General features: G+C 44.6%; 1 protein-coding gene across 1 annotated transcript in view; it reads left to right on the top strand.

Annotated features, from left to right (window-relative positions):
- Positions 1-24,529, top strand: part of SERPINE2 (serpin family E member 2) — a 60,691-nt gene that overhangs the window by 24,846 nt on the left and 11,316 nt on the right. The window contains exons 2-4 of the mRNA XM_036098716.2: positions 10,248-10,528; positions 13,107-13,334; positions 19,248-19,445. Coding sequence (XP_035954609.1) covers positions 10,270-10,528; positions 13,107-13,334; positions 19,248-19,445 — 685 coding nt within the window. The 5' untranslated portion in view covers positions 10,248-10,269. The remainder of the gene's footprint in view (positions 1-10,247; positions 10,529-13,106; positions 13,335-19,247; positions 19,446-24,529) is intronic.

Genomic DNA, 24,529 nt, shown 5'->3' with positions numbered 1-24,529 from the left:
TAATCCCTGCCTTTAAATATCTAATAGGTAGATTTAGCTATATAAATGTGTCAACTCATGTTTATCAAAATAGAGCCATCACTTACTGAAAAAACTCACCATGAAGTGGTCTGTGGGTTTGAATGGGGTGTGACATGCATCTGAATGTATATAAAGGGATCTCACTATATTTCTTAACTCTTTCTCCTTTTCCAATAACTACCATTTTTAATTCAGGTTTGTATGATCCTGTGACTTAACCACTGTTCTTGTGCCCTGTAGTCTTTTCTGCTCCCCCTTTCTATACATTTCAGCTGATCTAAGTTCCCACTGCTGTGGCTTTCTAAACAGAAAAAGGGATGCTTGTTTTAACGTGATCTGTTCAGTATAGAAATTTTGGGAAAAATACAGAACGGTATAAAGAATAATAAACTCCTCTTCCCACCATCAGAATAATGATATAGATAATATCTGGATATCCATCTTTCTAGTCTTTTTTTTCTGTGCCGTGTATTATTTTTACATAGTTAATTATACCATAGTTTTCCTTTTTCCATTGGGATATATCCAGAATCTATTACTATATCTTTAGATTTTCTTCCAGTATAGTTTCTCAGCAGCTGGTTGATATTGTGTTGAGTGGATGTCATGAACTGACCCTTATGCTCTCCCAGAAGCGGTCCCGAGCCAAGGAGAGAGTGTGAATGATTCACTGAGGAAGTGCTCTGGGGTAAAACAGTAAGGGGGCGGTGGAAGTGGGAATTGCAAAGGAAACAGCCAGTTAGGGAGTGATAGCGGTGAGGTCCCACAGCCCAATCCCATGGGGCCCTCCAGAGAGTCACCTCCTCCTTCAGGTGGTCTCTGCCACCTGGAGGCAAAGGAGCTAAGCTTTCCTACGCCTCGACCAGTAGTTGGTGGCTGTTGGCCTGGGGGGGGGGGGTGGGGGGGAGGCAAAGGAATGCTGTAGTGGTGAACTCCAAGCCACTTAAGGCCCACTAAGAAAATGGGCTCCAACTCCCAGAAGCAATCCGCTGAAGGTAACAGTTGCAAATATTAGCAACAAAGCACACAAAGCTGATAAAAGGTCACCCTCAGTGTCCCCTTCATTGAAAATTTAGGTTGCAATGATCATTGTTACTGCAATTATTTATTGCAAAGAATATTGCAATGATTCTGCTCTTAGAAATAACTCCACAGTGAACATTTTTAGGCCCAAATCTATTTGATTATTACCTTCAGATTGATTAACAGAAAGGGTATTACTGTTCTGATAGGTATATACATTTGTAAGGTTAGGCATGCCCCAAATTGCCTTTCAGAAAGCTGTTTTGTTTTGTTTTGTTTTTGTTTTATCGATATACACTTCCAACACCTCCTGGTTATTTTTTTACTAGCAATAACTTAGCATTGATTTCTGACCTATGAACTGAGGACCTATAGACAACATTAGAGTTATTCTAAGGGGTCAAAAAAGTCATGTTCCTAGTCCAGCTTTGAGTAGAGACTGAATAAGTAATACCTCAAAATATGATTTTTGGAAATGTATCCAGATGCTGTTATAGATAAAAAGATTTTGCATTTTATTGAACTGTTTATGAATTCATAGTAGTTTTTATCCTGTAGTTTCACAAGTACTTTTTTAAAGCATAATTACTTGGGAAGTATCTGTAATACTTGTTTATGTCTAAAGAAGATGCTACCTTGTTTTAAAGATTGAGAACCACTGGTCAACATCGCTATAACATCTTAGGTCATCTCTTGGCTGTCAATTAGGGAATCACCCATTTGAACTGTTGCATCTTAAGAATTTATTAATAAGAAAGTGTACAGGACTTGATACCATAAATAAATCAGATTTAGTGACCTAAGACAACACACAGAAAAACATATCTCAGAACAAGTAAACATTTTTTGGAACATACCCACCTCTACTCCCATCGTAATAGAACCCCTCTGTTCTCTTATAGAGACACGGAAATATGCTAGCATTATCTTACTCTGTCTTAAAATATGTTTTAAAGATACAGGGCTATATCAAGGTGGAAGTATTGTGTTCAACCCATTTTCTTAGCTTGATCGTTGAGACTTTAAATAGCTGTTGAAATAAAAATCAGATTATTTCAGGTCTTGAGCTTTGAGGAAGACAAGGGGAAGGGAATGAACATTCATTGGGTACCACTCTGAGGTGAGTACTATGCTAGTTACCGTCCATGTTTCTGTTCATGCTTACGGAATTCCCATGACCAGCACTGGAATTTGATTTCTAATATAGCATAGAGGAGAAAGCTGAGGCTGGTAAAGATTGTGACTTGCCTTGGATGTCTTGGTTAGTGGATGGTAAAATTGAAATTTGAACCTTAGATGAATTTCCCTTGACACACTAGAGGAAAATAGAATAAATGTCCCATAATCTTGTATTCTAAAAGATAGACAACTAACAAAGCCCGAGTTGCCTTCTTCCTCCTAGCCTTCCTCTTTACCCCAGAGGAGATTTCAAAACAAATGATCTGTACATAAAGGCACTTGGATGTCAGGAGAGTACTTAACAAAATGTGTCTCTTCGAAGGAACAGTTTAAACATTGTTGTCATCCATTTCAGTGGTTGCAAATTTCGTTCCTGACTACTTTTAAGTTCCTTTTGGTTAAATTCATTAGTGTCATAGATCAATCATGCACTTTGAAGTCTGATAAAAATTTAAGAAAAAAATCCTCAGAGGACTCTGAGCATCTCTCAGTAACGTGAAAGAACATTTTAGAACCACCAGTCTGCTGTCACTGTGGTCAGCTGGCATTTCCGGTTTCTTAAGTTGTAAAGATGCTGACTCATTCTACTAACACTCTGCACACTTCCCAGGGGTATCAAGATGCACTTCAGTGTTGCTTGTTCATCTATCATAAGAGAATGTGGTAGATATTAGGAAAATGAAGACAGGTTTTGATGCAATCCATTTCACTAACATCAGCAGAAGTCTGAGAGACCAGAGTCGTCCTCTTGCATGTATAGGGCCGTATTTGAGGCTTAACGTCAATTATTCGCGCATAACAACCACTATCACTTTGCAGATCCAGTCTTAATCACCGTGGATCAACTCCTGAAGTCTCCAGAATGCCCCTTGCCAAACACCCTCAAAGAGTTAGACCTGTGCCTGTTGGCAGAGTATTGGAGAGCAGGCGGTATTTGGGCCCGACGGCTGGGCAGCACAATCCGAATTATGGCCACTTGGACGGCTCTCTTTGGCAGCCCAGCACTTTTCCTTCATGTTTGTTTCTCTGGGGAAAACTGGCAGGAGATGTCACGATTGCATATAACCTGATGTGCAGTTTTCCTCTGCCTCCTATAGCCCCCGTAGAAGAAATGGTTAGTCCAAAGGCAGAACAATACGGGGTCTTGGTTCTAAGAATCAGGAGCCTACAAACAGAGACCAGCGGGATATCTGTATGCTTTCCCAGTCCAAGAGAAAGGGTCAGCTTTCATTGAGGAGAAGGGCTGGTTGTCGCCCCTTCCCACCTGAGATAAACTGGGGGACTCTTCTTGTCATGCTGGATGCCAGTTGTTCACTCCAGGCACTCTCATTGTTTGGTTCCCACAAGCCATCAGGATGGGTTTGATCCAGGAGACTAACTGTCTTCACATGAGGATGATCCATTTTGATTATCCCAGCCCAGCTTTGAATGCCCAGCTCCCTCCCCCATCTTTTCCTCATCTGTGGCCAGGTAAGCAGTCTCTCCTTCATAATTTGAACTTTAACATTTGGCTATAGTCCAGAGAGTGCAGTCAGTGGATTTTGGATTTTCCACATTGCCCGGGATTCCCACAGTTAATTTGGAGTGTGTTTGGTGAGGATACTCAGATTGTCTCTAAATACCGTCTCCCACTGAGAGGAACCAGAACTCCTTCGGGAAGTGGCTGATTCTACCTAGGGCAAGAAGGGTGCACAATGAACCTGAAATATCTTGTCAACGCAGAACACAAGGAAGCTGTTGAGACTATGAGGTTATATGAGAGCTCCACGTGAAGAGGCTCATTTTGAGTATCAGAAAAAAATAATAAAATTTCAGTGGATCAGGACCCTTAAAATATGTAGAACAGTGGTAAGTTCATAATTATACTAAGCAAACAAACAAAACAAACCCTCTGATCAACTCTGAGATGCAGGGTAACCAACTCATCATTTTAAGAACAATCTAAGAAAGGAATCACGCATTCATCCTGCCCTTGCTGTGCAAGCTGAACCTCAGGATAACGGAATTGGTTGGTTATGGAAAATGACTTTTTACAGAAGTGTTCCAACTAATAAAGTTAGAACCACCATAGCATCATTTGGCAATCCTAATAAATGCACTTAGGCAGTGGTCATGAGCAGCCTCTATCTAACATCCCAAAAAAGAGACATATGGCCACTTTCTCCTGCTTCCAGCACCGCTACAACACCTCTGTGAAACATTTTTGCAAAAAAGAAATGTGAACCTGATCAGCCTCTAGAGCAGAGGAGGCAGACCTTCTCTAAAGGGCCAGGTAGTAGCTGTTTCTGCCTTTGCTGGCGGGACAGTCTCTGTTGCAACTGGGCGACTCTTTTCAACTCGCTGTGGGAGCTCAGTGCAATCATAGCCAGAACACAAAGTGTGGCCAGGTCTGGCCCAGGAGTTTGCAGACCCCTGCCCTGGGTCTAACTAGGAACTAACAGAAGTACAGAAGACAGAGAAACTTCTTAAGCAGCATCACGGGAATGCAGTTAGCAAAATCTAGACTGTGGGAAACTCTACAAGACAAATAACCTGGTTTCTTCCAACAGAAGAGTTCAGAGGAAAAAGTTAAAAATAAAGCAACTGGGGTAAGACTTTTTTTTTTTTTTAAGATTTTATTTATTTGACAGAGAGAGACACAGCGAGAGAGGGAACACAAGCAGGGGGAGTGGGAGAGGGAGAAGCAGGCTCCCAGATGAGCAGGGAGTGTGACGCGGGGGCTCAATCCCAGGACCCTGGGATCATGACCTGAGCCGAAGGCAGCCGCTCAACCGACTGAGCCACCCAGGCGCCCCTGGGGTAAGACTTTTTAAAAGGCAAGAGACCTATCAACCAGTTGCAATGTGTGGAGCTTATTTAGGTCCTGATTCAAATAAACTATTAAAACATTTTTGAACACTGGCTAGATATTAACACAGTAAAGAGTTACGGGCGCCTGGGTGGCTCAGTTGGTTAAGCAACTGCCTTCGGCTCAGGTCATGATCCCGGAGTCCTGGGATCGAGTCCCACATCAGGCTCCCGGCTCAGCGGGGAGCCTGCTTCTCCCTCTGACCCTCTCCCCTCTCATGCTGTTTCTCTCTCTCTCTCTCTCTCTCTCTCAAATAAATAAATAAATAAAATCTTTAAAAAAAAACATAGTAAAGAGTTACTAATTTTTGAGTGGGATAATGATACTGTGTATATGTATATATTCCTTAGGTATAGAATATATGTTGAAAATATTTTGAATTATATGATGTCTAGAATTTGCCTCAGTACAATTGTTGATTTTAGAAGAAATAAAATAAGCCATGAGTTGATCATTATTTTATAAAGGATGTTGGGTACTAGGGATTTACGTTATTTTTCATATATTTAAAATCTTTCGTGATATAAAGATTTTGATACATAGGTTTTATAAAATATATCACTTGAAACATTTTAAAGAATGAGAAAGGATGGAATACTTGCCATTTATTCGACACTCCTGGGTCCTCCTAAAACAGATGTGAATCATCTGGCTAAGCGTTGGAGCCAGAAGAGTATTCCAGTGTTTCCCCCAAAACTGTTTACATACATCTTATTTGCTATACTAAATAGAGCTGACAGATATCCTACCATTTATCATTTGAGCTGACAGATACCATTTTATTTATCTTTTGCTCATGTATTATATGTAAAATATATTTTATTTTGTAAAAAAAGACTGTTAGATTGAAAACAAGCGTCACCTTTTGTGACCAGCTGGGTTAATCTGCCCTTGTTGAATCAGTTAGCACTCATTCAGTGCAGGGGTCTGGCCACAAGCTTTCACAGCCTGGAGAGGTGATGTGAGTGGTGGCAAGCGGTGGACAAGGCGGCTGGGAGCAGAGGGAGCTCACGCCCAGCCCCTAGCGGTGGTTACTGTGCAAGATGTCTGCCTTGGGAAGGAGGGCCCGGTGTTACCAGGGTCCCATTCATTTTCATTCTTCCTGAGAATAACTCTAAATCTAGATCATATGTGACATCTTCTAACTTGTAGTTGCTTAAAATATTTTTAGAGTGCCTTTCATTCCAAACCAAACATTTGAGCAGCTGGGTTAGTCCCATGAGTCAACCTCTGATTCAGTGACTAGCAATGATAAGGCCCTTAAAGAAGACCCCGTGGCCACTAGGGTTCTAAAGTCCCGTGGCCCTGCTTTCTGTGAGCTTCCAGTCTAGTTGGGAGGGAGAAACACACTTGAAAAACAAGATGAAGGGTACGGATAGGAAATACTGTGGAAATTCAGAGGAGGGGGTAAATAGACCCTTCTGGGACAATCTGGGGAAGCCTCCCACAGGCTGTGATCGGAGATGGGAGAGCACTGGTGTCACCAGGTGGAGAGTAAGGGAGAGAAGCCAAGACATGAGTACAGAGGCAAGACCCAGGCCTAGACCCTTTAAGAGGACAGTTGGCAGGTTTCACAGACCAGTGGCCCTCCATAATCCACCTATAAAGGATTTTCCAGGCCAAGATAATGTTCTGAACAGTCAGGTGAACACAGGCAGCAAATAGATGAAAGTATGAACCTGAAATTCAGCAGAGGGTTTGAGGATCTGAGCCTCAGATCTGAGCACCGCCTGTGTGGACGTGATGGTTGAAGGGATGGCGTCTGGGGAGGCTGTGTTTCTCTAATGTCTGCCACTGGGAAGGGAGACGGTGCTAAATGTTAGGATGTGCTCCAGATCTGGCGTTTGTAAAACCACCAACTCTGTTATTTACTACACTAAATCTCACTTGAAGCTCAGAGCAGTCCCCAGTTACTGCCCAGACATCCCCCACACTGGAAAGGAAAGGCTTGGAGTAAGAGACACTAGAAGTACGTGGGGAAAGAGAATCCCACATTTGAAAGGTTATGCCTCTGGTGATAGCTTTATTTATAGGTTTATGATCCTCCTCCAGTGATGGCCTCAGCCAGACTCTTGGTGTGTGTGTGTGTGCGTGTGTGTGTGTGTGTGTGTGTGTGTGTGTGTGTGTATGTTTTACTGTTATGAAAAGATTATTCAAGAAATGGAAACATTTAAACAGATTTATAATCTTCCATACTGATGATCTGCAATACATTTGGGCAACAGCTTTATTCCTTCTCTCTTATTTGAAAGTTTTAAGTATAATTTCTCCTAAAAATAAACAGGAGGTTACTATGTTCTTCCCATAATGAGAATCTGCTTATTGTAGAGAGTAAGCATTTTAGAGCCTGATTAACTCCAGCAGTTACTTCACGTAAAAGATTGTCTATTTGGATATGAATATGTATCAGTTAAGAATTTTATAAGCCAAAGTAATTTATGAATCAGCACCGCTCTCCTGCCTACTGAACTTTGGAGAGGAGTGAAAGCTTAGTCTCAAACATGTACGTAAGCCAGGTGATCTTAAACTAGGGAGCATTTAGCCTAGGAAACTGAGGCCAAGAAGAAGTCATGCCCAGAACATCAATCAAAAATAGCTCCGATTCCAAGTCCTGCGTAGCCCTGACACTGTCCCGGTGCGCTGTTATGAGACTGCACATAGACATCTCTCAAAAGCTTCCCAAATCCAAGAAACCAAGAAAAACACCCATGGCAGCCTTCCGCCACTTCATAATGAAACTGTTCTTTTAGCAAAAAGTCATAACCAAGCAAAATTCTGCTAAATAAGTTGGCTATTTATTTGGGAGACGATCTTTGCTGACTCTGAGACATTGGAGCTGTTAAATTTTTCTCTTGTTGATCCTTTCTACCTGTTTTATAGTCGTCTACATAAATCTGTAGCATGTGGGTGAATCAACTTTAAGCTATAAGAGGCAAAACCAATTTGATGTCCTTTCTGAGTGTGCAGATTCAAATATTTTATTCAAGTAGTTGCTAATCCAGGAGGATTTCTTTGGGAGGCTTGGGGAGTAGAGAGTAGGCAAACAGGAGGTAATGTTGGGGTACACTGTGATGCAGGAGTCAACAATCCAGATTGATGAAGTTGGCACTAGTGACCGGACTTGACCATTTGTAACAAAGATTGTGTGGATTGTTTTATGCTCGTGATGGCTTTGTGGCATATTATGTTTTAAAGAGGAGATTTATTTCCAGAAAGAGGGGAGGGAGGGAGGCAAGGAGGACACAGAGTCTAATTTTTAGATGAATGAGTAAAGCCTCCCTAGTCAGCATTTGGAAGCTCTCCAGCGTCCAGCAGGCTGAAAGAAACTCAGGGGATTGTCATGGTATTAGAACCAGTCCTAGGTGCCAAAGTCAAAATAGGCCATGCTGGCCATAGGAAAGCCCCAAGTAGGAGCGTATGTAGGTCACTTGCATGTTTTGAATTTAGACAGGCTGTCTTAACACAATTATTTACCAATTAAGCCCTGGAGAAGCCTGTATGTTCTAAATTTTTTAAAATGTGATTGTTTCACAACATATGAGAACATTGTAACATCACCTTGAATGATGGTCTTAGTGGTTCTCCTGTGGCCCTGGGCTGGGGGGTCCAGGTGGGGAACTCTGCACCCAGCGAATTTCACTCTCCTCGGAAAATGTTTGAAGCTCACTCTGAGGCTCGGGACGGAACACGATGACTTTCTCAGTCACGCTCAATAAATATTATTTTGATGCAGTAAAAAAATAATTAACAAAAACCGAAAGTATATAAGCCATCACATTTAATCTCACATGTATTTATTGAACATTTACTATGACCTGGAGTAGGAAGCAAGACAGATGCATAGAAAGGAAGACAAGGAAAACCCCGAATGCCAATTTTGCCTAACGCTCCCGGTATGCTTTTCTCTGGAGCACAGAGACCTTCTTTCCCTGCACTTCAGGTCCCCCGTTTCCTAAAAGGCTCCCTCTTATTCTTTGCAGACATTCCCATGTACGTGCCAGGAGGGCACATTGGCTCCTCTGGAAACTTGTGCTTCGCAGAAGTTCAGGTCCCCAAGGGAGGAACCAAATTAGCCACATCACGAATTCTGCTTTTGTTTTGCCGACTGCCTCTTTTAAGTTCTTATTTAATGACAGTATTTGCTTTTCTGTAAATACATGTAAATCTTTTACCTCTTACTTGTCACAGCCGAAGGAAGTTCCGTAAGTGGTAATCAAGGAAGAAAGCAGACAAATCTTTCAGATCTATTTCAGACAAATCACTGTAATTGAGAATATCTGTGTAAACAGTGCCATTCTTACAATTGACAAATTTACCAATTGTTCTGCCCTATTGTAGATCTAAGAGTATCATTTAAGTTTATTTTAATTAACAATCCCTTAATTAAGAAAGTAACATGCTTATGGTAAAAAAAAAAAAAAAAAAGTCTGAGGACATAGGGTTATAAGGTAGTCATAGCGACCCGAGGGATTCACTCCCTTTTTTTAAAATCCTCCTGTGGTTTCTTGTGACCCTTAGAAGGAAATCCAAGAGCCATACATACTGGGGTCTCTGGGCCTTAGGGTTATGGGCCTTTCCTCCTCTTCACGTCCTCCGCCAACTCCCTCCTCAGTGGCCATGTGCTGGGGGCAGGTGCGGGGTTGGGGGGGATGCTTCTTTCTCATTCGGGACTCATCACAACTCTTCCCATGCTGTCCCTCATGTTGTCCCCACCTCGTCCTTCATTTGCAGACACAGTGTTTTATTCCGGGGTCCTGATCCCTCTCTGAAGTTACTTTATTGCTTACTGGCTGATTTCTGTCTCCCCTCTACAATGTAAACTCCAGGAAGGCAGGGGTCTTGCCCATCTATTTATAGTTGTATGCCCAGCACTTCGAAAAGGGCCTGGCACATGCTAGTTCTCAGTAAATACTGCTTCAATTGGATGAAGGATGGTTGTAAGATTGAATGGCACATAACTGGGAGCCTGCCAGGTGGAGGCTTCCTTCCACTCCCTCCCCCAACCCGCTGACAAAATAGGGCAAAAACTGCTTGATCTATGCTATTCTATTTTAAATAAATTAACAAAGCACTCAATTATACTGAGTACAATGAATCATACCTAGTTGAATATAAAGTAGTCCCCCCAAAGGTGTTCATTTAAGAATTCACATATTTTTTTAATCTCATTTTTCAGGTCGTCATTGCCGAAAGGAACCATGAATTGGCATTTTCTCTTCTTCCTTGTGGCCACAGTGACGTTGCCCTCCGTGTGCTCCCAGTTCAACCCCCTGTCTCTGGAGGAACTAGGCTCCAACACAGGAATCCAGGTTTTCAATCAAATCGTCAAATCCCGGCCTCATGACAACGTGGTCGTGTCCCCCCACGGGATCGCGTCCGTCCTGGGGATGCTTCAGCTGGGAGCCGACGGCAGGACCAAGAAGCAGCTCACCACGGTGATGAGATACAGCGTGAATGGTGCGTGCCCCGTGGGCTCTGGCCAGTGGGGCCTCAAGCGAGTCCTGCATCCGGAGGGGCTTCTCCGGTGCCGTTCTGGCATCCAGGACGGATGTGCCAGTGCTGGAAGTGTTTTGACTGTGCTGGTGACCACGTGAATCTGTGTGGGTGAGAGAAGTGCAGAGAGCCACACACACACGCATGCACACACACACATGCACGCACGCACACACGCATGCACACACATGCACGCACACACACGCATGCACACACACACATGCACACACGCATGCACACACACGCATGCACGCACGCACACACGCATGCACACACGCATGCACACACATGCACGTGCACACACACGCACACACACACGCATGCACACACACACAAATCCCTGTAAAAGGCATGCAGCATGCACGAGCTCTGTGAGCTCCACCACGCAGTCTCCAGGTTGTGATCCTGTGCTGTAGTCCTACAAGGTGTTACCACTAGGGGAAACCGAGCAAAAGGCACAGGGGATAACCCTGTATATTGTTTTGCAACTTCCCATGAATCTATCATTATTTCAAAATAAAAAGCTAAAAAAAAATTTTTTTTTTAAGTCAGGCCCAATGGAAAAGGTTTCAGTTGTTGTTTTGAATTATCTGTGTTCACTTCAGAGTCTCTGTCTCCTAGCGGGGTGGTGCCTCATGGCTCCTGCTCAGGTTTCATCCCCCAGAGTCTACCTTGCACCCGCCTCTTGAGTGAGGGCCGCGTGTGAGGGAGCAGAACGGGCCCCGCAGCCGTCCTCTGGGGCCACTGGGCACCGTGGCCCTGAGCGAGTCCCTCTGCACGTCAGAGTCTTCGCTGCTTTATTGGAAAATGAGGGAGTTGCCCTTTCCATGTTCTTCCACTCCTGTTAGCCTCATAAAGTTCTAGGAATCTTGACTGCATTGACGCTTTTGGCTGGGAGAGGAAAACCAGAGGGATAGGCGGGGGTTCGAGAGCTCCGTGCCTCACTCCATGCCCCTCGGTGGCTGTGTTCAGGGTCACCTCCTGAGCTGCCAGCCCCAAGTGCCTAAACTTGCCCCGCTCTGTTTATATGGCCTTCAGTTTCTCATAAGTCTGCAGTTGGATCACCTATCAGAAGCATGGAAGGACTTAGTACTTGGAACACACCGTTCTGCCCCTTACTTGGACGCTCGGAAAACTCTTAGTGATTTATCGCTTCCCGGTGAATCACTGCTAGAATTTATGGCCCTCACCAGTGCCGTCGGGACCCCGTCAGCTAGTACAGTTCCAACGCGGGGACTGGACTTCTGGTGTTCCACACTGAGCCACGTTCATTCGAAGCAGCATTTCTAAAGTTTTGAGAATGTTGTCTGTGGGCGGCTTCCTTCCCCCACGCTTGTTTTCTCCCGAATCACTAGCCGTTGTGTTGTGGAATGGGGCTCCATCAAGAGACAGACTGTTTCAGGGGAGCCCGAGTGGTTTCAGGCCCTCTGAGAACTCCGGATAGCGATGCTCTTACCGAGGACAGAGGCAGAACAGTCTGGGGCAGGGGAGGAAGATCGACACCAGTCTTTTCCCAGCAGGAGACCGAGGCATGGGGAGGAGGCCGTGTGGCCAAAAGGGACAGGTGCTGGGTCTCGGCCTCTGCTGTTCCCTTACCGATAAAGTAGGCCTGCCCCACAGAACAGCACAAAAGGTGGGGTCATGAGAAGCCAAACAAAGGGCCAAAGGGTCACCTCCCTGGGCCCCGGGGCCGACTCACCCTGCCCTTATTTAGTGGGTCTGCAGAAGAGACACTCGGCGTGTGGCAGGTCAGCTCTCCAGGACACCATCACTGTGACCCCTGCAGGCTGTTTTAGGAAAGTGTCATTTTGAAAGGACCCCAAGCGAGTAACCCAAGAATCTGTAATTCGAGCTCACTAGAGAAACACATTTCATCCTTATGATTTATTTTCCTCTTCTCCATGTTCTAAAAGCAAATGGAGTATGTATGAATGGCTTGTGTTAAAATAAAGCTTACATTGCCATAAAATTAGTCCCCATGCTTTTTGAGCTTGAGATCAGGTAAAAACCACACTGTTCTTGGATGGTGGCACCTGGCAATTTTTAATGGTCTTTCTAATGCTTATTATATTCATCTTTTTTTCCAAAATAGAAAAAAAAGAAGTAGCAGTGTTAAATCTTTGGCAGGAAAGAGCACTAGAGATTGTTAAGAAAGAAAAAGAATGAATTAGGAAGATTCCCTGGATTTATTTCCCCATGGCTATGTAAGGAAGAGCTTGCCAGTCTTCCTAGTGACCTGGTACCAAGAAAGTCTCCCAGGAGGACGAGGTCTATGTGGGGAAGGTGTTGAGATGCCTTGAATATGCTGTTTTGGTGCTAAAAGCACCACTGACTTTTAAGAACTACTAATAAATTTTATCATCCCCTCCCCCCCTTTTCTTAACACAAGGCCGCTGAGGAAGCACAAGACTTAGTCTCTTGCTACTCAGGCTTATCTTGTCTATACTGTTCTTTATTTGCCATCCTAAGAAAGATATTTTTTTAAAAAACAGCTTTTCTGAATTCTCGCGGAAATATTGCTGCATTTTTCCATTTCTCCTAGGAGTCGGTAAAGTGTTAAAGAAGATCAACAAGGCCATCAGCTCCAAGAAGAATAAGGACATCGTGACCGTGGCCAATGCAGTGTTCGTGAAGAATGGCTTCAAGATGGAGGTGCCCTTTGTCACCCGGAACAAAGACGTGTTTCAGTGTGAAGTCCAGAATGTGAGCTTTGAGGATCCAGCCTCCGCCTGTGATTCCATCAACGTGTGGGTCAAGAACGAAACCAGGGGTGAGTGGCCTCAGTTCCCCGGGGAACTGTTTTGTACGATCTTACACTTGGTGAATGAAAGTGTGAGGGGGACTCTGAGCTTCTAACAGGTCCCATGGCCCTCCCGTTGTGAAACGCCTGGACCCACCTGGCTGGTGTGTCTGTGCTCTCTTAGCGGGTTCCGTGACTCCGTCTACCTTCCTTCCCTTTTCTTGCTGCCACCACCCCCCTGTGCTGTTCGGGACGTTTCTCCCTGGGGCCCGGGCAGCAGAGTAGAATTCAGCCCCGCTGACTCTCCCTTTTCCTCGCTACATCTCCTCCTGGAGGCCTTGCCCGCAGGCCCTGGCCTAGTCTGAAGGTTCAGTTGCTCAGTCCTTCCTATGTTTCTGTGACTGCCCCTCTCCAACGTGTGAGATTCGGGATTGATCTGTCTCCTTGCTTTCCTTCCCTCTTGCTGCCGTCCCCTCCACGAAGTAGGTGCCTCCGCTTGGCTTACAATCAGCATGTATTATGCGTTGTTTATGCCCTGTTATTGTAGCACTTTGCACGCCGCGTCATGATTACGTGTTTACATGCATTTCTCCTCTCATTAGACTGAGGAAATGTCTAACGTGGGTGTCTTAAACCCGTTAATTTGCAAACTAGAGGTCTAGTTGGAAATGCTCTGGACTAGGGATGGGTCCAGAACAACCAAGGAAAGTGAACACTGCAGATATAGGCTGGGGAAGCTTTTTTCATAGGAGGTAGAGTTAAGGTCACAAGAAGGGACCCAAAGACTCAATTGGGACCCAAGGACAGAATGTGAGGAAATTGGCTTGTCGGGTCCTCTTTCTCCAAGCATGGTTCTGAGGGCGCCTGCATTAGAATTATCCAGAGCATTTGTTTTGAATGCAGGTCACTGAATCCCAGCCTCCTGTATCCGAATCTCTGAGGGAGGGGTCTAGCATTCTGCACTGAAATGAGTGCTCCCCCAGTCTGCCTCCACCCCCAACCCCCCAGCAGACTTGTATACGCAAATGTCTGAGAGCATACGACAGACTAGTGCAGAGATGGACCGGGAGGGCCCGGGAGGATGGAGGAGAGCCAGAGTGGTTTTGGTCAATCCACGGCATTCCTTCTCCACAGGGTCCTGGACAGCAAGATCCAGGCTTCCTTCCTAAAACCACAGAACAATCAGGAGACCTGCGAGTGTGGAGGGTTTAGTGGTTCTTTCTGGGCCTAGAGGACTAAGAACATTGGGTTGCTGGCACTCAGAGCTGGATGGCTGGATGACGATGGCATGTCAGTTCCCCCTGCCAGCCTTCTTTACCAAAGTGCTGGTAATAGTCACACTGTGTGCCACGTGACAGAGTTCAAACTACCTGGACACACACTGACTCAGTTGCTTACTTCATCTGTGGAGGGGAGTGTGGTAAGATTCAGCGTGTTTTTCAACCCTACAGACCCACTCCCTCTTTATAAACAAAGATTTTTACTATTAACTCTACCATCCTGAAATGAAATTCACAGCTCATGTAACCTGTGCACAAGTACACAAAATTTTTATTCTTCTTTTTAAATTGTTTTCAATTTTTAAAGATTATATTTATTTATTAGAGCGTGTGCACACATGAGTGGGGGGAGGGGCAGAGGGACAAGCAGACTCTCCACTGAGCAGTGAGCCTGACGTGGGGCTTGACGTGGGACTCGATCCCAGGACCCTCGGATCATGACCTGAGCCGAAGGCAGGTGTTTAACTGACTGGGCCACCCAGGCGCCCCACAAGTACACAAAATTTTTAAAAATTAGTATAATGCCAAACTGTAATACAAGGAAAAACAGAACTAATTTATGTATGTAGTTCAGTAGGTAAACCCTTGGGTACCAACTACACCTGAGAATGTAACAAAGCAGTCGTATTCTTAGAATAATTGCGAACTGACAGCTACAAAAACAGACTGAGACAGGTATGTCATACCAGTGACATGAAAACCACAAGCTGCCTTCTGATATTTCTGAAGCACTTTTTTCTAAAACTGTGCAAAATTCTCGGTAAATTTCAGAACACAATAAGAAGAGTCTCCGCTTGATGTGCACAGCAGTGACATACCTAGAAAATTCAGTGTACAGTAAGAACATGCCCCCAAACAGATACCTTTGTGTTTATGTGGAAAAAAGAGTGAGATTCTGGGCTCAGGGGATGATAAGCCGGTTTGTTGCTAGCGTGAATATCCACTGGGGGCATTTGGAAGCTACATGACAAGCAGGACACTTCTTTACCATGTGGGACCGTTTGGAACATCGCAGGACAAGTAGCATCTCTGGCCACCTGCCATTCAGCTGAAAGCTCTCCCACAAGTTCCCATGTTGCCCCCTTGGGGGGATCTGCCTCACTGAGGGGCACTTACCTGCCACAAGGACCCTGGAGATGGAACAGTCCACATTTGAAAGACTGCCCAGTGAGTGCGGCCCACAGAGATGACCATTCCTGCCCACTGCAGAGGGGGAGAGCCAGACACGAAGGTTCTTTCCAGTGTGAGGGGGTGATGGCCCAGCCAGGGCTGCGTGCCTGGGGCTCCAGCCTCAGCTGCTCCTTCACCTACTCTGTGCTCGCGTCCTGCATGCTTCGTCCCTGTCCCTCCAACTCACCAGGCTCTCTCCTGTCGCAGCCGGCTGCCCGGGGTGCTTTTCTTCCCCCTTCCCCTTGCTAATGCATATTCATTTTCACACCATCCAGGAATGGCTTCATAGTTGAAAGTACAGGCTCTAAGTTTGAATCTCAGTTCTGCCACTTCCTAGCTGTGTAACCTGGGGCAAGTTACTTAACCTCCCTGTGCCTCAGAGTCCTCATCTGTATAATGGAGATACGATAATGACAACTACTAAAATAGTTATAACAACATTAAGGTTACATTAAGGAATTACATTAAGGAATGTAAATAATACGCATTTAGGAAAGTGCCTAGCACTTAACAGATGTTCAGCAAGTGTGGGCTGTTTTTTATAGCTATTAGATCAAGTAATACTTCAGGGTATCCATCCCTGACCCCACTGACCAGATCAGATCCCCCTCTTATTTGCCCTCACATCCTTGAGTACTTCTGCTTCGAGGTATTTATTACTATTGCATACACTTTCCTGAGTCATTTATGCCAACCTCCCCCTCTCTCTTCTCCATAGCTTTCTGAGGGCGGGCTTCATTTTTTGTTTATTTATTTTCTTACCTAGAAGAGTACTTAGCATATGGTAGGTAGGTATCCAAGAATGGATGGTGGGGTGGTAGATGGATGGGTGGATGGGTGGATGGATTGATGGGTGGATGGGTGGATGGATGTATGGGTGGATGGATGTATGGATGGATGAATGGGTGGGTAGGTGGATGGATGGAAGGGTAGGTGGATGGATGGGTGGGTAGGTGGGAGGCTATGTGGATGGATGGATGGATGAATGGGTGGGTGGATGAATGGGTGGGTAGGTGGATGGATGGATGGGTAGGTGGATGGATGGGTGGGTAGATGGGTGGCTGGGTGGATGGATGGATGGATGAATGGGTGGGTGGATGAATGGGTGGGTATGTGGATGGATGGATTGGTAGATAGGTGGGTGGCGAGATGGATGCATGTTTACTATACATAGTTCTTGATGGCAGGTCCTCTACATGCTTCCTTGCTTCTAAACCATACATTTCTTACCTTTTTATCATTTCTTGTTATTTCTTCATTCCCCGTTATTGTATCTAGTCTTGATAGTGTCAATCAGAGGCTTTGGGTCTGGGAAGATTTCTTTATAGACACTTAATGAGCACTGACTGTGTGCTGAACACAGAGATAGGCTTGATTGTTTTAAAAGTGAATGACAGGGTCCTTGCTCTTGTGCAGTTTATGGTCCAGCTGGGATAGAGAGACACATTAAATTTGGCTGGAACAAAATACCAGAGGTATAATGGTGGCGCTGAGTGTTGAGCTTTATGGAAACTCCTGGGAGCTTGGGAGGAGGGTCTGAGGAGGTTTATTATAGGTATAGAACGGAGCTATGTCTTAAAGGCACCTAGGGGTTGGACTGGGTGATGTTTCCAGCAAAGGCAAGATACCACCTTCACTGCCAGGAGCCAACTGTAAGGAGTTTGCTATGGGCTGGAGCACAGAGTTGTAACTTCCTCCCACAGGACAGAAGCTGCCCTTGCATAGAATGATGACCGTTTATAGCTTGGGGATTTCTCCTTCAGGTCCTGATTTATGGTGGCATTGGTGCCCTCTTGTGTGAGTAAGGAGTAGTGGTGAAGCTCTTACTGAGGACCCTGGGGTCTGGGCAACCTCTGGATGTGCCTCTTGACCATGATTTAATGCAGACGTTTGTTTGTTGGACATCTGAATCTTCTTGAACATCATCTAAAAGGACTTAAAGCTCTCTCACCTGAATTAGACATTCTTGCTTCTTCAGAAACTATTGATTTTACTCTAACCATTTAAAGAATTATAACTTGCATTTATATTATGGCACTACATTTTTTTTTTTTTAATGCTGGGGCCAAAAGCTACAGTAAACTAATTTTTAGTTGTAAACTAATTAGTAAACTAATTTTTAATCGCTTTGGGTATCAGTAATCCCTCATAAACACATACACAGCTGAATCTTCAAAGACTGAGCAAAAGGAGCCTTAATGAAAACCCAAGCCTTCAAGCACAGATAGCATTTGAGAAAAGGGTCTTTGTGGCCTCAAAGAACATTCTGAAACTATCACAGTTGTTTGCTCCTTCACTCCCGACACAAACAAGATGGATGGTCCTTGACATTTTGTGGAGCAAATTTCCCTTCAAAGTCGGGAGGCCTTCCAGGACAGACCCCATTTCTTTTTATCTCTATAATATTACCACCTCACTCGATCCCTAACTCATAAACGTAGACACTAATTTTTCATTCTAGCCCTTCCCTAAGTAGCTTTGAGGCGTTATGGTACCAGGGATTCCAAGTGAATGCCCAACATTTCTAAAACCTTCAGAGAAATTAAACATTTATCCTTGATAAAATTGCACAGGCCAAAGAGCTTCATTTTTGACTGGGATTAAATCCACCCCATGGTTGAAAGGGCAAATGCATGTCTTGTGCTGATGGCAAACCCTCCTTGGCGGTTGCACATGTCAGTTATTAGCAAAGATAGGGAAATTCATCATTAATTAAGTATAGCTTATTTAGATGAGTAAAATTTTCTAAAACATGGGGTTCATAGGGAATTAATATAAAATTTCTTTTTTAAAAAAATTTTATTTGAGAGAGAGAGCACAAGGGGGGGGGGGAGGAGCAGAGGGAGAAGCAGACTTCCTGCTGAGCAGGGAGCCTGACGTGTGGCTTGACCCCCGACCCCAAGATCATGACCTGAGCCGAAGGCAGATGGTTAATCAACTGCACCACCTAGGTGCCCCAGTTATAAAAGAATTTCTTGATCCTCAAATAGAGGATCTCTAAAGACTTTTCGGATTCAGTGATTTTAGCTTTCATTTTTCAGTTTTCATTTTTAGTGGATCTCCAAAGTCTTCGGATACACTGATTTTAGCTTTAATTTTTCAGTTTTCATTTTTAGTGAGGAAAAAAAATGAGAAAGTACCAAAAGGGTGTTGTAAACAGTTCCTTTTTAAAGTCTTTTAAGGGCGCTGGGTGGCTCAGTTGGTTAAGCAACTGCCTTTGGCTCAGGTCATGATCCCGGGGTCTTGGGATTGAGTCCCGCATCGGGCTCCCTGCTCAGCGGGGAGCCTGCTTCTCCCTCTCCCGCTCCCCCTGCTTGTGCTCTCTCTCTCTCTCTCTCTCTCTGACAAATAAATAAATAAAATCTTTAAAAAAAAAAAAGTCTTTTAAAAATTCCTTTGATTTTTTTCACTGTCCATGCTCCAGCACTGCCTTTTGCCCTCAAATGGACTGCCAATCCTGAGTTTTTCCCTTGCCTGTTCTGTGACCTTCCAGGTATGATCGACAACCTGCTCTCCCCAAATCTCATCGATGGTGCGCTCACCAGACTGGTCCTGGTCAATGCCGTGTATTTTAAGGGTTTGTGGAAATCACGGTTCCAACCCGAGAACACAAAGAAACGTACGTTTGTGGCAGCCGATGGGAAGTCCTATCAAGTACCCATGCTTGCCCAGCTGTCCGTGTTCCGATGCGGTAAGTGTCCGCGTGGCCATGCCCCACCAGCACTTTCACTTCATCCAAGAGCAGATCTGACTTTGATTTTTTTAAAAAGGGCAGGGGAATGGAGGGCAGGATTGTTTTAAAGTCCATGGTAAAGTTTTGTATTCTTTACAGAGGTTATGTATTAATATATAGCATATAGGCTTTTAGGCAGAAAATTTAAAGAGCGAGGATAGCTCACAAAATATGAAATATAAATAGGCCTTAAGCCTATGAAAGCATTATCGGGTCATCATAAAAGTAAAAATTTGATTCTTTTCCACTTACCAGAGTCACAAACCTTACAAAGATTAACAAAGCCCAGTCATGGCTCTGGTTGGGGGGGCGGGGAGGTGGGCCCCGATCACGGTGGGTGGAAGGAGCTGTAGGATGGGGGACTTCCTAGGAGCCTGTGTAGTGATCCCACACCAAGGATTGTAAACTCTGAAGATCATCTCACCCTAGCAAATAAATCAAAGCCAGATATGTACGTATAGTGGAACATATGGGATAAATAGATTTAGATTTACATAAGTGGAGGATACAATATAGGGTTGACTTCAGAAAACAAGTTCTAGAACAGCAGATGCTGATTCATCTCATTTACGTAAAATACTTTCTATATATTCCTCCATCTGTGGAGACACGTCTTGGAGGATGTTCAATAAAATGTGAATGGTGGTAGTATTTCAAGTGATTATTTTTCTTTATTTGAATCTGCAAATTTTTGAAACAAGCATGTGTCAATTTTACGATCCAGAAAACAATGACCAACCCCTGCCATCATCGCCACAGTATTGATAAACGAAGCCTGGTGATTCTTTTTTTAAGCCTGGTTTCACCGAAGCAGTTGTCATGCAATTTAAATTGATGCTTTTCCTCTGTAAGTTAGCCTTTGTGTCTCCGATCTGTACCTAGACACATGGGCCCTGAGTACTACCTTGGCATATTCAGTCTCTGTGAGCTCAGTGCTGCTCAGTGTTTCACCAGCTGCGTGATTCTCTAAGCGAAGGAATGGCTCAGGCCAGGGCTGCAATAAACAAAGTCACTTTCCTTCTTGCTTCTCGTTCATCAAGCTTCTAGGTAAAATTTTGTCATTCCCTCAAATGTTTCTTTACAAGATAATATGTATTTAAAAGCCCTGCAGAAAGATAACGTGCTCAGCAACTGAGAATAATAAAAGGCTCCTTTTGCCCAAAAGTCATCCCTCTTTCCCATGGTAGCCCAGCCCTCCCTACTCCCCACTGGTGTTGCCAGGAAGACCTCACTGGAATGCCCGCAAAGCCACCAGCTCGTATCTGAAGCAAAGCCCTTTTATTTGAGGTCAATCTTTATACACATTCTCTGTTCTAATAAAACAACTAAAAGTGAAGGGCCTTCAATGATTGTATGTTTCTGTTGCTGGAAAATAAATGTCAGTAGTGAAAGATTAAAACGCAAGGATCCTGTAGACATTCCTGTGAAACACGAATATGTTTATTTTTACAGGAATGGAACATCTTTTCTGGATTAGAGTACGTTCCTAGAGAGGGAGTTCCATATCCGGGTAGCTTTTCCATTAAGAACCGGTTTGTCTAAGAGTGTATGTGTGTGTGTTACAGAAAGTAATGCACAAACGCATTCTTGTTGTCAAGGATTCTAACTGCATAGAACTACAGTAAGCTGGATGCCTTCCCTCCATCTTCCCTGAGTCACGCCCTCCCTTCTCCATCCTCTTCCCCCCTGTTCTGAGGCCCCAGGAGGCTGCGTCGCGGCTCCCCTGCCTCCCATTGAGTTGGCTGTGGGGTGAACTAGCAGGTGATAGGACTGCGGGAGGAGAGGGTTTGGGGCATTGACTTCCAGGCCCTCCCTGCGGTGCCCAGGGCTGCCGCACCCCTGCGAGAAAGGTCTCCACTCCTGAGCAGGTGTGGCCAAGAGTGCTTTCTCTCTGGGTCACCATGCCGCCCTCCCCCCTCCCAGCCTACATTTGGTAATGTTTGTAGCCCAAGGTACTATCCCGAATGGCTTCTCTGTTCTCTACCCATGCTTTATAAGAACTCTCGTCATTAAACTCCTTTTCAGTGACCCAGTGATCCTGTCTCTTCCTATCGGACCCTTCCTGGTCTGCACTGAATTCAGTACAGAAGGAAACCCCAGCTCTCCACCGTTCTCGTTCCCTCACAGTAAACACAGTGGACAGCCACCGTCCTCCTTGCCCTCCTCCCTGCGCCTTTCACGGGCGTTTACTGACTGGGAATTGGAACCCGTTCTCTTCCTGGGCCGTGCCACAGAGCTCACGGGGGTCCCACGTTCCCTGGTTTCCCTCTTGGGCCAGCACAGCAGCTTCTCACAGTGAGACGGCGCGGATCTGTCTTCCTGCATCTGTGAGGACAGCATAGCAGCTGTTTGTGTTCGTGACCACAGACTGCTTAGCTGGTCACCCCCTTGCTGCCTGTCGCTGTTTGTGTTCGTGACCACAGACTGCTTAGCTGGTCACCCCCTTGCTGCCTGTCGCTGTTTGTGCTCGTGACCACAGACTGCTTAGCTGGTCACCCCCTTGCTGCCTGTCGCTGTTTGTGTTCATGACCACAGACTGCTTAGCTGGTCACCCCCTTGCTGCCTGTCGCTAGTCTGGCCAGCACGACCAGCCAGCGCTCAGAGATGGGCCGTTGCCGCTGAGCTCAGAGGCCGCCCGGCCCACTCACACGACCTCTGCAGCACCCAACCCACCCCCCCCACCCGCCGTCGCAGGTGTTCTGGGCCTCACCACGACCCCTCAGCCCCTTTGTAGAAGCATCACTATTCCATGTATCTGTCTTCCGGACCATCCCCCCAAGACGCCATCAAGACCTCGGAGAAGATTCACTTAGTAACGTTAAGAAGAGAGGGTGGAAAATGAAAGAGGAGGGGAAAACCCTTCTGACTATGTCCCATAAACTAGAAGCACTTTGAGGATAGAAATTCTTCTAATTAACTAAAAAAAAAGGACTTGAAATCTTTTTTTTTTTTAGAAGAAGTGTATTTTTTTTTTTTTAAGATTTTTTTATTCATGAGAGACAGAGAGAGAGAGAGGCAGAGGCAGAGGGAGAAGCAGGCTCCCCAAGGAGCAGGGAGCCTGATGCGGGGCTCGATCCCAGGACCCTGGGATCACAACCTGAGCCAAAGGCAGACGCCCAACCAACTGAGCCACCCAGGTGCCCAGAAATGTATTTCATGCCCATTGCAAAATCTACAAATAAAACATTGTAATGAGGCAGAAAGTAAATGTTCTCCTATAACTCCATTTCCCAGCATAAGAACCCCTATTTAGCAGTAGGTATATAATTTGAGACCTTTTCTATGGATATAGAAAATATGCCTGTGAAACTTTTTTGCATACATAGGATTGCCCTGTAATTTCTATTCTGTAATCTGCTTTATACATTAGATAGTATATCGTGGAAAACTTTGTTAACTCATGTGGATTTATTTCATCCTTTTATCAGCTGTATAACATTCCATGGCATAAATGTATTATAATATTCTATGGATATTATTATATATAATAATATATATATTATTACATTTTTCCTGTAATAAACACTTCAGCGAGCATTCTTATGCATAAATCTTTAGAAACTCAGAATTTATAAAGGTACTTTCATTGGATAGGAATTGCTGAGTCCAAAGTTGTTATAATTTTTTTGATTTTATGGTTATGAGTTTAGGCATAAAAGACTTTATTTTGAAAGAAGACCACAAAAAATTCCAAATATATGTATATATGTGTGTATATATAAATATATATATGAATATACAATATATTTCAAGCTTCCACTCTCCTCTGAGCTTCCAACTCATACCTACCTATCCAAATACCTCTCTACTTGGTTGTCTATTAAGTTTTAGTTCCATAGATGAAATATATTATTGTCCTCACCCATCTGGTTCTCCTGCCATGTTCCTTAGCTCAACAAATGGCACCTATCCTCACCCAGTTGCTTAAACCACACCTTCCCCATCAGCTCTCCCCAGACCCCCTTTGCATTTCAGCTAGAATATGGACCACCACTACATGCACTGGATCTGGTTTTTGTTTTCAAATCTGTATTTCAATTTCTTCTGAAGTATAGCTGAAACAATTCCCCAAGAGCCCAGGAAATCCATAAAGCTACTTGTAGTAGAAGGTAATTGGAGGGATTTTCATCTATAAAGTTTTCCTGATGTTCAATATTTAAAATACTCTCTTTGATTTTAGGGGCCAAAAAGAGTTCTTAACATTTCAATGAGCCTAGTTTCTTCCTCCCTTGTAGAATTTAAAGAAGGGATCAGAGTCTTTAGGGGGCTTTCCAGAAAATCTGGATCAGGGCGCCTGGGTGGCTCAGTCGTTAAGCGTCTGCCTTCGGCTTAGGTCATGATCCCAGGGTCCTGGGATCGAGTCCCACATTGGGCTCCCTGCTCAGTGGGAAGCCTGCCTCTCTCACTCCCCCGGCTTGTGTTCCGTCTCTCTCTGTCAAATAAATAAATAAAATCTTTAAAAAAAAAAAAAAAGAAAATCTGGGTCATCCTCAAAGTACCACTTACAGAAAGTTCTAAATCTTCTCCATGTTTTTGATACTTGGTTCTTTGCCTGTTACTTCTCATTAAAGGTTTTGTTGATCCCCATTCATCCAAGAGAAAAGATTTCTCTTCCCTTCTAATCTATTTCCTCGTTTCCAGCATGAATGAATCCTGCTTCATTCACATTTTTCTATACTCCAGCATTAATCCTCATTAAAGAACACTCCGTCTACTTCCCAGATGTTAAAGCGTGGAGAACCTGGGCGGGACCTTTTAATGGAAAGGTATCTGGGACAAAGACAGGCTCCCTGCTCTGACACGAGGCTCCAGATCCCCATCCTTGCTTGATTCATTCTGCCCTGGAGCTGTGCCCACTGCAGCAGCCGTGGTTTTCTTGGGGGATTGAGGCTGCGTTTCATCTGTTTGAGCAGTGACCGAGCACTCAAGAAGAAACGCATTTTGCAAAGCTTCTCCCATCAGTAGATGAAAGTTTTTACTGTGTGCAAGCCTCTGTGCTGAGCAGTGTACTACAGGTACAGTCTCGTTGAATTTTCACAGCA

The sequence above is a fragment of the Halichoerus grypus genome, chromosome 4 (genome assembly GCF_964656455.1).
Source record: "Halichoerus grypus chromosome 4, mHalGry1.hap1.1, whole genome shotgun sequence".
NCBI lineage: Eukaryota > Metazoa > Chordata > Mammalia > Carnivora > Phocidae > Halichoerus > Halichoerus grypus.
The sequence above is the reverse complement of the archived record's forward strand: the minus strand, read 5'-3'. Positions and strand labels throughout refer to the sequence as shown.